The sequence below is a fragment of the Halyomorpha halys genome, unplaced genomic scaffold (genome assembly GCF_000696795.3).
Source record: "Halyomorpha halys isolate HHAL.00 unplaced genomic scaffold, Hhal_1.1 Scaffold1054.1, whole genome shotgun sequence".
In the NCBI taxonomy this organism is placed as follows: Eukaryota; Metazoa; Arthropoda; class Insecta; order Hemiptera; family Pentatomidae; genus Halyomorpha; species Halyomorpha halys.
Window position 1 is genome coordinate 154,601 of NW_027111400.1, and position 14,054 is coordinate 168,654.

The 14,054-nt window shown below is 29.6% G+C and overlaps 1 protein-coding gene across 1 annotated transcript in view; it reads left to right on the forward strand.

Annotated features, from left to right (window-relative positions):
- Positions 1-14,054, forward strand: part of LOC106688117 (protein FAM184A) — a gene marked incomplete in the record, with an annotated part of 76,799 nt that overhangs the window by 44,264 nt on the left and 18,481 nt on the right. Inside the window, 2 exon segments of the mRNA XM_067049402.1 lie at positions 12,405-12,508; positions 13,219-13,350. Of these exon segments, the coding sequence (XP_066905503.1) occupies positions 12,405-12,508; positions 13,219-13,350 (236 nt within the window).

The window sequence follows — 14,054 nt, forward strand, 5'->3', positions numbered from 1 at the left end:
GACCAGGTATAGGGGCAGGTGACGAAACACCTTAATAATACCCCAGATTGTCAATACATAGCATAATTAAGTATTGTTATAATTATGGCCACATTGTTTTTTTGGCTAATAAATATTATTGTAAAATTAAAATTACTTTTGTAATTGTTCTAAAGGGACCCAGCCCCAGAATAATAAACTATTTTTCATTTTCATGAAGTGGTCTTTAAAACTAGACAAGTCTTATTAAAATATTGAAATAGTTTTATCGGCTTAAATGCTATTTTTTCAAAATCTTTCACTAAAGTACTTTTACTTTTCTTTATTCGAAATTATTAACCACTTTAGATTGTTAACAACAATAAATAGCGTATAAATATGAGCAATGACAGAGTTGATATGTAACCAAAGGAGGAAAATGGAGAGACAGGGTGCAGGAGTTCAGAAAATAGAGATAGGGTACTGGAGTTCAGAAAATGCAGAGATAGGGTGCAGGAGTTCAGAAAATAGAGAGATAGGGTACAGGAGTTCAGAAAATGGAGAGATAGGTACATGAGTTCAGAAAATGGAGAGATAAGTACAGGAGTTCAGAAAATGGAAATCGGAGATACCCGAGTGTTCCCGATCTTTACTGATTCCAATCATCAATAAATTAAAATTATAGTTTGTTGAAATTTTGGCCTTACAGGATGGAAAGTGAACATTTTCTGATGCACGAGCCCAACTAGATTTTTTATTTTTGGTCAGTATTGCTTCTTCACTAATTCTATCTTTTTTATCACCTTATTTCCTTTTTTGAAGGTTTTTTTTGTAAAAATTATCATTTATCTGTTGTTTTTACGAGCGTTGTTACCTCAAAATTAACGATCTATTGTTGTACACATCAACCCATCACAATTTCCCTGATAAAGACCTACATAGTGGGTCGAAACGTTTGAAATCAATAAATAGTTGAAAACTATTTGTGTTTTTGTCCGCAGCCTTCCAGTTTAGAAAATGTTTACTTAAAAAAAAATAGCTACTAGAGACTATTTTTAAAGTATTATTCTAAAACTGTAGAAACTGTTTAAATTATTTACGTTCAAAATAACGTTTGTTCGGATAAAGAAAGATCCAAAATGTCATAACAGTTAGGTTTAAAATGTTTTAAGGAAAACAACAGAATGTCTGAACGATTCGTAGGCTAAGTGCATAGAGCATTTCCTCAATATGCAGCGAGCTGATCTATTTGCAGAGCATGTTGCAGCGGTGCCAGGCTGTCATATAGTCAAAGCAGACGAGTTGTCTGTTTACTCAACAAATTATTAGCTGTATTATTAACCGTCCTCAAATAGTGACAAGTATTTAGAACGCTCGCTGAGAGCTGCGACTTCCTTGATTGCCATGCGGTGCAAAACGTTGAGACAAACCACAGTCTGGCTCGTACTATCCGAGCTAACTGTTTACTAAATGTAAAACAAAAAAAATAAAATAAGGAATATAAGTCAAAATAAACGGCATTTTAGGCAAACATTAAATTAGAAAAACGAATTATGAAAAGAGAGAAACAGATTTACAAAATTAATAGATGTAAACATAAAATAAAACACTGATGACGGCTCAGAATGGTGAGAGGCGAGATGGGTCGGTCCTGAAGAGAGGATCATCCACTCCGAAAGAGGAAGATATTTTCCAAATACAAATTGGTCAACAGTTGGTTGGCCACGTCTGTACTGGCTCTTTAACGCACTCGGTATTCAAATATTAATTAAATTTATCCCCACAATGGTAATCATAAAGGCAGTGGACTGTATTATATAAATAACAATCAAAATGAAATGTTTAGGCAACATATAATTCATGCAGAGTCTGGAAACAAAATCAAGTGAATGACTAATGGCGACTAGACAGCTGATTAAAAGACCCGTTGCTAGGCGACACCTACCAAATAACCCCCACTGACCATTATTCCTGCATTTAAATATTTAAATAAAAAGTATAAATACATCTGTTTCTTTTAAATTAAACATATCCAGAGGTACAAGCGTCCTCTTCCTAAAGAATATTGGATAGCAGGGTACGAGAATAGGCCAGAAGGCAGCATAGTCATTTAAAGAAGAGTAAATTTGCTAAGGTATGAGCTCTAATAGAATTATTTACGTTAAATAGTTTTCCAGATATAGCTTTTTAAAAAGCAATATTTCATAAAAATGTTGTATAGGACATACTGAAAGATCAGTAGTTAGTTAATTTATTTTGAAAAATGTATACTTCAAAAACCATTTGACGTAAAGATGTCTATTAGCACTCAAATTAAAGCTAGTTTAATGAGCTATAAAGTAGTTTATGACGTTTATCTTCGTAGGAGTAATATTTTACAAGCAATTTGCTAAAATAAATTGATTTATAGTTGTTCGGACAAATTTTCATTTGCCAAATTTATATCCATATGTGAATATCATAAAAACTGCTACCCCTACAATGATAAGTGTCATAAACTACTTTATAGTAAGTTAAATTTCCTTTATTTTGAGTGTTGGCAGACATATGTGCGTCTTATGGATCTAGAGATATATTTTTACAAAAATCTAAAATTTTATACGAACAACTAGAAATTAACATTTTGTGAATTTATTTTGTCAACTATCATAAAAAGTACTAGTCCTACAAAGATAAATATTTTGTAGTAAATTTAACTAGTTTTAATTTGAGCGCTGGCAGACATCTGTACGTCCAATGGTAAATTAACTAACTACAAATCTTTCTGTAGATTTTTAAGGAATTTTGCTTTTTAAAAAGCTATATCTCGAGAACTATTGGACTTAAATAGCTCTTTTAGGGTAAATATTTCAGAAAATTTACTCTTCTTTAAATAATGTTCTCTTAGATTTTCTAGTGTTGTTAGTATGTTTTAAAATATAGAGCTCCGAATGAAAAATAAGGTTTTTTTCACATTTTGAAACAGCCGTCATTTTTTTGCCTATACTTGGCAGACTAGTAGTTATACATAGTTTTCATTAAAGTAATCAAAAATTGGGGTGAAATAACTACCTTTTTTTCTTCCCGGCTCTTGTACTATGGCAGATACACACCAACAGACTCAGACTCGACCGAGGACTACTAACTTACTGACTATACACATTACTGTAGTTACCTACCCTCTATATATCAAACATTTTAGATCCATAGGGCTTGTAGAAAAAAATAAAATAAACTTCTAAAGAAAATAATACAAATAAAAATGTAATTAAATTAAATACTAAGACTATTTACAAATCAATATAACTTGGCTTGAAGAGTAGCAGTTGATAAGGAGACTTATGGAGCATCAGTCATTGAAAGCTCGTCATGTCCCATTCCTAATTTTCTACCACTTACCAATATTTCAGTTTTGTATTTGGCATACTTTTTTCCCCTATAAAATATACTTATATATTTTATAAATAACTAGAAGTAACTTCCTTTGTATTTAATTAATACCAGATAAATCCGTTCTTGCTGATTTGATTTTAACTGAGATTTGAGGGAGGAAGTTGTCGAAGCCGGTTCCACACTACTGCAGCTTATCACAAGCCTCCAAATGCTAAGAAAATAAAGAAAGTTGCGATTAACGCTGTCCATAAGCTTGTGTGCACTTGTATGCCCGGAGAGGCGAACATGATGAACGTCTGCTACTGCCTTCACTTGGCACAGTTTTCATTGTAATAAGAAACAAACTAAACATAGGCGAAAGAAAACCTAAATATCGGCAGAGTTGATGATTGATGATTCGTAGATCTGGTATTAGATAAGCTGTAAATTCAACTATAATTTCGATGAGACGTTTGTTAATTTAATTACCCTCAGTCATATAATTTCTTTATAAATATATATCTGTGCTATGTCAAACCAAAAATAAACCGGTAAAGTTAATTGACTAAATTTGAAACAATTTATTTACACTCGATCGGTGGAATTTTCAAATATACAATCTTAAACTAGAGTTAATAATTTATTCCGAAGGTTGGGAAAACAGAGAGCGCACAAATATTTATCTCTTGGCAGTTCTCAGCACTTACGTTAGGGTGCAGCACACGGAGTAATATGGAGGGAGTATTCACATTATGTTTTGGACATTGCAATTGAAGTGATGTTTTCTTTTAAACATTAATCATCCTAAAAGAATAATTTATACCGTTATTTTATTTATTTATTTTTAAAAACAACTTTCTTTATTATATCAGTAACAATTCTTTAATTTATCAAACTTTATATTTCAATCTTTTACTTAAAATAAATTACTTCTTTATTAACTGTTTCTAGAAAACATTAATTGAAAAATTGACGATTTTAATTCAATTTCATATTCACTCCTTATTTTTTAAGACAGTAAATAAGTTTTGGGATCCTTAATGTTCACATTGAAATAAGTCTGAAACGAACAGAGAAAGAAGCACGAATTTTTCGTGAACGGCTTATTGAATTTTCATCATAGATATGCCAATAAAATAAAATTTACCACAACTTCTTTTATCTTCATATTTGCGATTAAATGAACGGCTTTACAGATAATTACATTGATATACGTATTCCCAATTAACTTCAAGCAGTATGGCTTTATCCCCGGGTCCACTAGGCCCATATTGTTTGTCAGTTTTCGTCCAATCAGGTGCGGAGTGCGAACCGATCCCGGCGTGCTGTGGGATTTAGTTGCCAAGGAGTACGAAAAAAGAGTGACAAACGGACCGTGAAAAGTTAATTGAGAAAAAATGTTTTCAAGAATGTATCGAAATGTGTCCTTTCCCATTTCGAAAAGAGGATGAGTGGTCTTCGTCGATTTGAAGATCGTGTCACAAATGAGAAAATTCACCGAACTGTGATTCATACACATTTTCCACCTTCCTCAATATCGACAGTGCCTGATACGTCGATGAATCAAATGGTAAAATTCTTCATCAGGAAAACCGTTCGGAAGAGCCATCTCGTCCACAAGGAATGGATATGGGCGCAATGGACGATAGGTATTCGGCGTTTGCATGAATTGGTTGCTTCGCGATGCGTAGCCTTCCTCTCCCAGTGGATGAGAGGCCTTAGGGTCATCTCTTTGAAGGAGAGTAGGACTATGGGGGAGGGGGAGTTCCCTAAGACTGTGAGTACTGACCCAATCAAGGAAGGGTTCGCCGATAACACAACACGCAATTCATACCATCCGAGGCGTAATAAACAAAACGTAACAGTTTATTTATAAGAAGAGCTGCGCGGGCAGGCAGCACTACAAAACATCACTACGCACACCTGGCCACGTGCCTGCTTCCCTTCCAACTGCGATGTCAACTCCCGGGGCAACAGTCCCTGGCCCCTTAACAACAGGCTCACTTGAATTCTTAATCAGTAAGTCTAAAAATAAAAAATACTCAATACTTCCATCTCAGAATCATTTATGAAAGCACAAAACACTGAGCGAGGAAGTGCCGTGGCTTGGCTCGATCCCAGCTGGGTGACATGTATGTCAGGGATAAATCACTGGACGGCCAAAGGTCAAACACCCGATGATGGGCTTCCACAGAATGGTAATAATATCTTCCTCTACCAAATCCTGTCCGGGAATAACTATTAGGGATAACTGCCAAAATTAGGATTTATTGGAAATTCTTTAGATTACCTTCTTACTAACACAGCTTTATTTTAGTTAAATTAACTATATTGTTTATTACAAAAATAAATTATTGTTAGAATATTAGAATGAGACATCAAAATGATGCTATAAATTTAAGTCAATTTTTCTCCAATTGAGACACCATCAGAGTAGAAAAAAGAAATAAGATGCCTTTAATGTAGATGTCATAAAGCGCGTTTGCCTCTTGTCGCAAATCCGAAATAGATATAAATGCTTAATAAACAGAAAATGCCAATGGCCTGACTTTGTGGCCGACTCACTTTTTGGGCACAAATCAAAGAGCGCTTGTGCTGCTTCCACACGTTTGTGTTCAGTTAGCATTGTTTTAGAACTGCCAACAGATAAATATTTGTGTTTTGGGTGTTTTAATTTATTAAAGAGTATGTAGGTGAGTATCCTAACCTTGGATTCAATAATTAACTATAGTTTAAGATTGTGTATTTTAAAATTCTGTTGATTCGGTGTAAATCCATTGTTCAAATGTTATTAATCAAATTTATTAGTTTATTTTTTACTTATTTTTTAATACATTATATGTCTAGTTAATTCAATTAACAAGTTTGTTTTATGATAAAAAAAAATCTAGAACAAAGACTAAATTAATAGTTTATGTAGTTCTATATATACCTGATATCTAGAAATATTTATCTGCTCCTTATTAAACAGTGGATCTACACGTTTGCTACTCGACGCAAATCCAAGACTTGTACTAACGAAACTTCGTAAATGAAGAAAGGAACGAACGGCAGTATCTTCCTACAAGCTTGTTTTTTTTTTTTTTTTTTTTTACTTTAGTCAGCTATTACATTCGATTTTCATTTAAAAATAAATAAATGAAGATAGGCAAAATGAAAGAAAATTTAAATATCAGGAATCTGCCAGTGGTAGATAATAAAAGTTCATATAAATAGAACTACATAAACTATTAATTCAGTCTTCGTTATAGATTTTTTTTAATAAGAAACTTTTTGATTTAATTAACTAGACATATGACTTCATACCAGTGGAACGTCCCTCCCCGTTCCAATAATTCACTGGCGTTAAGTACAAATATGTCTATAACAATTAACTACCTTAATCGGACCCTGCAACTAACCTTATAATGCCACAAGACAATCAAAGGCAAAATCTCACTGATATACACTTATCGTGTAATATGTATTCAAGTCATGTTTTAACCAAATATAAAAATAAAGGTTACGAAAAAAAAAAAGGCTTTGTAAACTTACATTTGTGCTATGTCAAATCCACAAATAAACTGCTTAAGTGAATTAACAAGATTTGAAACAAAGTATTTACATCTAAATGATATAATTTTTAAATACACAACCTTTAAATGGAGTTCTTTATTGAATCCCAAGGTTGGGGAAATTATTTAATTAATTAAAACACGGAAAGCACAAATATTGATCTGTTGACAGTTCCAAAATAATGTTAACTGAACACAAACGTGTGAATATTGCACAAGCGTACTTTGGTTTGTGCCCAAAATCTGATACTTGACTGTTCTGCCGTAAATACAACCAACTTGTATCAGCCAATCCAAATAACCCAGCCACACGCTTGCGCACGCGTGCATTTGCCATAGCTGGACAAACGCGTAGGAGCTTGTATTGCTGAAACACACCAAGAGAATTTCTTATTTATACCCTGACCATTTAAGAAGACAAGCATTTATTCAAATGGATATTCACTAACCAACAAAGAAATAAAAAAATAACGCCATAATTGTGCTTCAAATCAAGGTCATTAGAGAACTAATTTGGTACCTAATTGTTTGTTTTTTCTGAGTTGTCCTTCACGAACGACTCCTTAGTTATTTAGGACTAATAAAAGTATGAACAACAAATTATTATACGAAATTTCACTATAAAATCAAATTATGTTATGTAGTCGTCAAAATCTATCCTATAAAAAGTATCCTGTATTCTGAATAAACAGAAATAACATTGTGATTTCACTTGATAATAATTTAACGTCAATTCACATTATCAACACTGTTTATATGACAGTTACATTACGGGAAACTTAGATCTATAGATCATAAATCAAATATTTTGAAAAATTTCCATTTTTTTATAATTATAGAAATAAACATACTGCAAAATATTTTATGGTATTAAAGCGCGTACTATTAGAACCCATGCAGGGCTCTGGAGTTCAGTACTTGCCGTTACTGTTCATGGAATATATAGTAAGGGAAAGTATTGCTATCGTGCATAATTTTCGATTTCAGTTTTCGACAGAAATATAAATTTTGAGGCCCCCTGGGTCCAAATAACTTAGTCTCCCCAAATGCTTTGTATGGCTGTTTGTGAACAGCCTAGCTCAAAAATGAAAATTTTTGAGAAACTGAAATAACATATTCAAGGCGGTACATAGTCTGGGCTGTGACAGCAACTTTTTCGATAAAATCGACAAACTGTAAGTGACACTTTAATGGATAGATTTTAGCATTTTTCCGATTTTTTCAAAACGGCCCTAATGATTTTGATTAAACTCGCCATATCATTGTACAATGGAAAAGTCTCCAATCTCAAATGGGTATTATTTTAATCAAAATAGTCTAATAATAGTTTAAATGTGGATTTTTCAAAACATCTTCCTTTAACTGTGATTATTTGAAAAGCAATAATGGTTCTCATTGTTAGCAATAATAAACAATGATTAAATACAAAACTTTAAGGAATTTCATGAATAAATAATAAACCAGTAAAAAGGAAAAGTATATACTTCCGATGCCTAACTCGAGAAAGCAGAGACTGCACGATCTTTCCCGATTGTATGGTTGCTTTGTTATCTTTTGTTGAACTGTTATATTCTTAGCAGGAACAAAATTTATATTTGTTGTTCCTAGATCGATAAACATATAAATAGGGATTTTTATAGAAACAGAAAAATAAAAAAAATTTGATGAATGGAATATGGTCCGGGTGTGGTCAGTTAAAACTCTAAATATGTATTTCCATAGATTACCGAAAAATAAAAATATTTTGTTCAAAATTTTTTCCATTTTCTCAAATTAAGATTTTTTTTTTCGAAAATCATTACAATTAGCCAAGTAACAAAATAACTTTGGAGCATAAAATGGATGTCCAAACAAAAATTACATATATTTATTTTTATATTGCTTTATAGACAATATACATTGAAGATATTAAATATTATTAATTTGTCAATAATGATTGATTGGATAAGCGTTACTGTTTAGTCAATAGGTTGATAGACTCTACTCCCTTCTACAAAGAAAAAATCTGGCTGTGCTGCAGCTTAGTGTTCATTAAATCTACTAATATTTTCAAGTAATATGTCTCCACTAGAACTGTCCTGAACTTCTGTGTTATCAGGAGGGTTAATCCTTTCTCTCTTCTGTCTGCCAACATTGTCCCACAGATGTACTTTTAGACAGAAGTCAAGGCTACAAGCTGGTTTTCCTGAACTCTGAATTATTTCTGCATCATTTATTTTGTTTCTAAGACAATAATATATTTCCCATAATTATAAATAATGAAATTAAAAAATCATTAACTTTATTATTTTTTAAATAAGAAAATGAGAAACAAAAAACGAGTCTCAAAAAAAAGATTTAAAATAAATTAATGACATATGTTTAGGGAAAAGTTCTACTATTAACCCTTTGATACCTATAAGGTTCCAAGCAAACATTTTTCATCTCATTTTTGTTTCTGACTGTATCAAGTCTAAATTATACAAAAATACAAATTTTACATTACAAAAAAATGTTTTTATTATGATGGATTCGGCATGGGTGCAACCTGCAGGTAACATTAGGTACTACATACATAATTGTACATACACAATAGGTACTGATTCACAATATTGAAATGTGGATCGTGGGTATAATTTAAAATACTTTAACAAAAAAGACATGTATTAAGTGACAATGCATATTCTATTGAAATAAATTATAAATTTAGTGTTTTTACTAACCTTCTTCATTCCACTATTAAACTAAAATAAAGTATAAACCATCCAACTTATTGAAACCTCAGAATGCCTCCAACAAAATGACTTTAACAAGTAAGACTTTAGCACAAGAACTATTCTTTTTTTACTTTAATTTAAGAATAGTTCTAGATTTTAGCTATTTAGTATCACTGGAGTAACTAAAGGCATTCACTTATTTTTTATACACTCCTGAAGTTGTGTCACCTGTAGGTTCTAGAGGGTTAAAAGGAAAACTATCTAAAATAACATTAAATCATTAAAAACTTAATGTTAAAAATTTAATCTGCAAAATATAATTAATAAATTCCTACAATCTTACATTATGATCAAAGAAACAGTAAAAATAGTACAAAAACAAAATAATATTCTTAGAAAAAAGAAGTATAAATAATTCTATGTGACCATATGGTAACAATAATAATATAAACCGTTTTATTGTTCGATTAAAGAAAGGAAAGGAAGAAATGTTTAATTTATAGATAAATGGCCAAAATACAATCTAAATAAATAAATTAATCATTTTAAATTTTTGGCAAGACATTCATAACAACTTCATTAAATTAATTAAGAATTTTCAAAAATAAATAATTTTGTTTTATTATACCTTCTCAAATTTTTTATAATCCTTAAAAAAAAATAAAGATATAATTGAAAATTATTGTCTGACAAAAATAAATTACTCTCAAAGAAAAAAATATTTGAAGTTGAGAAGATCAAGTTGGCCTGTGTATAATAAATTAGGAAGATATGTGCTTTTTCCCCTTTTTTCAAGTAGGCTTTTCTTCTTGTAAACCTTGCAGTTATAAATTGTGTGGCTGTCTGCCACTACTCCAATGCTTTTAGAAAATTTATTACAGATAAATTTAAACGCACCTCTTCCTAAGTTTAGAAAAAGAACTCATAAAATAAAAAAAGTCATTCACAGTTTCAAGATAGTTCATAGACAGTTAAATGGAGAAACGAGATTTTTTATCATAGCCTAACAAATTAGTGGTGTCACAGACATCTGCTGTTCTAAATGAAGTTTGCCGTTTCAAAAATGATTTCATCCAATTTTAGAATATTCAAAAATTTTCTTTTAATAATTATTAGCATCAAAACAATTATCCGAAACTAAGATATAGTTGAATTCCTAGGTATAAATCAAACTTCCATTTCTGGAAATCTCAATATTTCATTAAGGTGTGGAATGAATTATCAGGGTCTGTAAAGAAAACATAATTATTAATATTAAAATGATGATTATTATTATATATATAATTTTAAATAACAATAATTTCTAATATTATAATAAAATAATGGACTCGAAAAAGGCCTTCAAATTAGGCCCAAGGCCAAAATGTCAGCTCACATTAAAATACTCTAAATTTGACTGTGCCCTTTATTCTTTAACTACCTTCCTAATTATCATCGAAGTTTAATCTATGGTCAAAATATATACAATTTTTATGTTTTTTCTAGCAACCTTGAATTTTAATCAGAAAAACTTATACAAGTAAAACAAGAAAAATGTTTGCATTTTTAACTTAAATATATTTTCTCATGTATTTGTGAAGATAAAACAAATAAAAGAAAAAAATAAATAAATACAAAAAACATTTTAGATTTAATTTACCCAAAAATAAGAATAACATATTTTTTATATACTACATTAGTATATTATATTATATTTTTAACAACATATATTTATTAAATATAAATTTTAGATCTAAAAATCTGCGGATAAACAATTATGAAAGTGAAATTGTATGTGCATACGTCTTGTATCACTTAATTTTTAATTTTAATTTTAATTTTTTTTTTTAATTTTTCCAATTGACTTGTAAATGTTTTCAATAGTTCCTAGATATCCATCTATACAAGTCAGTGCTAAAATTTTTAATTTTTATGGAGAAAAATTCAAAATATTTTTTTTTTTTTAGAAATCTTAAGGTTCAATATATAAAGGTTCAATATCTTAAGGTTCAATATATAAAGGTTCAATATATAAAAATTCAAGCGGACCATATAAGTTGTTCCTTTTAAATTATGTAGTGTATTAATTTTATAAACAAACAAAAGTGATAAGCCCAAACAAGGTGAAGCAATAGTATTGGCTCAAACTCAATTTTGAACAACCTGAGTAATACGCGATCTAAATATAGAGCAAGTTTGAACGAAGTACTTTTGGCTCATATGGAGTAATTGACCTCTGTTCTTTCTTTCTATGGAATATAATTGTTTCAGAAAAAGAATATTTTTTAATTTATTCATTTCTAAATATTTTCTCTCAAATGGTAGCCATATATTGATTTTGTAATTTTTAATTAAATATCCAAACTTCCATTTTACAATATCACTTAAGTACTAATTTAAATAGGTTGTGTAACAGACCAAAATAAATCAGTTTTGTTTTATATTTTTTTATATAATTATAATTTATAATGTAAAATATTTATTCATTTCTTATATCCAATTTTATAAGCTAGAGCTCATTAAAAAATTAAAAATTTAGTTTAATTAAACAAATAGACATTTCATTATTTTTTAATTTTGAAGAATCCAAACTTATATATAATCTACCTAAAATAGATATGCAACAGCAAAATAATTTCTTGGTCTAAAAAATGGGTTTCTAACTCGGCTGTTTTGATACAATAATAAAGCAGATCTTGTCTTTTAAGCTTTCCCTCTACTCTGAGAAGAAGAGAGTGGGTTTGATTTCTTAGTGCTAGTATTTTAAAAAAGAAAAAAAGAGTTATCTCAAAAACTAAATTTAGAAAATGTGTTTTTTAATTTACCAAAAATTTGTAACTTTAAGCTATGTACTTATTGATTACAGGTTGAAAGATGATAAAAATCCATTGAAGATAGATATCACAGAAATGCAGAATCGAATAGCCGACTTGCAGCGAGATATCAGCTTGAAAACATCAAATATTGATCGTAAGTTAAAGTGGAAACATTTCTATAAGGTTAAGTTATAATTTTAAAAAAGATGATTTAGAAATTCACAAAAAAGAATATGTAAAATCGTAAAACAATAATTAAATATATGAATTGTAGTTTATCCAAAGTTATTATTTTTGTATCCATGTATCCAAAATTGGCAATAAAAATAATTTAATTGACAAATTAAATATTTTATTGCATGAAACAAAAAGAATATCTTCGCTTGCTTTAAAAATATCAAATTACTTTCATAGCCCATTCTGTCTGTGGTCAGATGACAAAATGTCACTTTTACTTCTCTACAAGATTGTAAATTAAAAAAAAAAAAAAAAAAAAAAAAAAGTTGCTATCCTAAGGGTTTGAATTGCAAGTTACAATACGCAACTGTTTTCTCATCAATTTAAAGGAAAATCTTGAAACTTGATGCTACCTGAACAAAGAACAAGGCAACTCTGGAATGTGAAAAACAATTTTCTAAAGTAAAAATGTGACTTAAAACATTTTGGGATCTGAACATAAATATCATTTATTTTACTTAACTATTGATTAGATATAATTACCTAAAATGAAACGAAGCCCAAAGAATCAATTGTTTTGAATCTAAGAACTGACTCATAACTAGGGCAATGATACTTCATTATGAATAATAAATCTTAATAAAAAAATAATTCATTAAAGAAAAAATAAAAGTTCTATTTATGTAGGTTTACAAGTTGAATTAGACGCTGCCTGTAATGAATCCGAAATGGTGAGGAGAAGGTTCAAGCGGCTGGAAGCGGATCTAGATTTATATAAGGAAACCAATAAAGAATTAACGGAGCGTATAAATGTTTCAGGTAATCTTTAAATGATTTCAAAACACAAGATTTTAAGATCATGCTACAAAATAACAAACTTAAAAGTTAAATTCTAAAATGTAACCCAGTAGTAGAGGCCCAAACTCTTGAAAACAGTAATTTCAAAATTAATGTAGAATATGACTATTTAATATCCTTTTGTTTATTATTTTGTTAATATATTAGAAATAATGATGTTATTAAAAATCAACAATTATCTAACAGAAATCTTTTGAAGATCTTCGTTCCAGAAGTAATATTTTTCATATCTTACTAATGATATCAACGATTGAATAATTAAACCATTTGATCAACAAATTAAGCGGAAAAATATAAAGTTAAATCATTATTGGAAAACATCAGTTATAGTCCATTCTTGGGAGGGAGGGAGCAGGAGAGGGATACATGCGAGGATAAAGAGAGCTACAATCAGTTTCTTTTATTAAGAGCCCGTATGGATATATAAATTCGATTTTTATAATTAATAAAATTTTTCTCAATATATTGTAAGTCATATATACTATTATAAAAACATCTTGAAAATATAATTAAAAGAAAATATTGTAATAATTTTATAAAATATTAAAAAATAAAATAAAAAGAATCTGAATAGTTTTTAAACTTTTTTCAAATATGAAAGAATAACTTGGGTTCAAATTGAGAACATTAATATCAAATGGATAATAAAATTTATTCAAATTTAA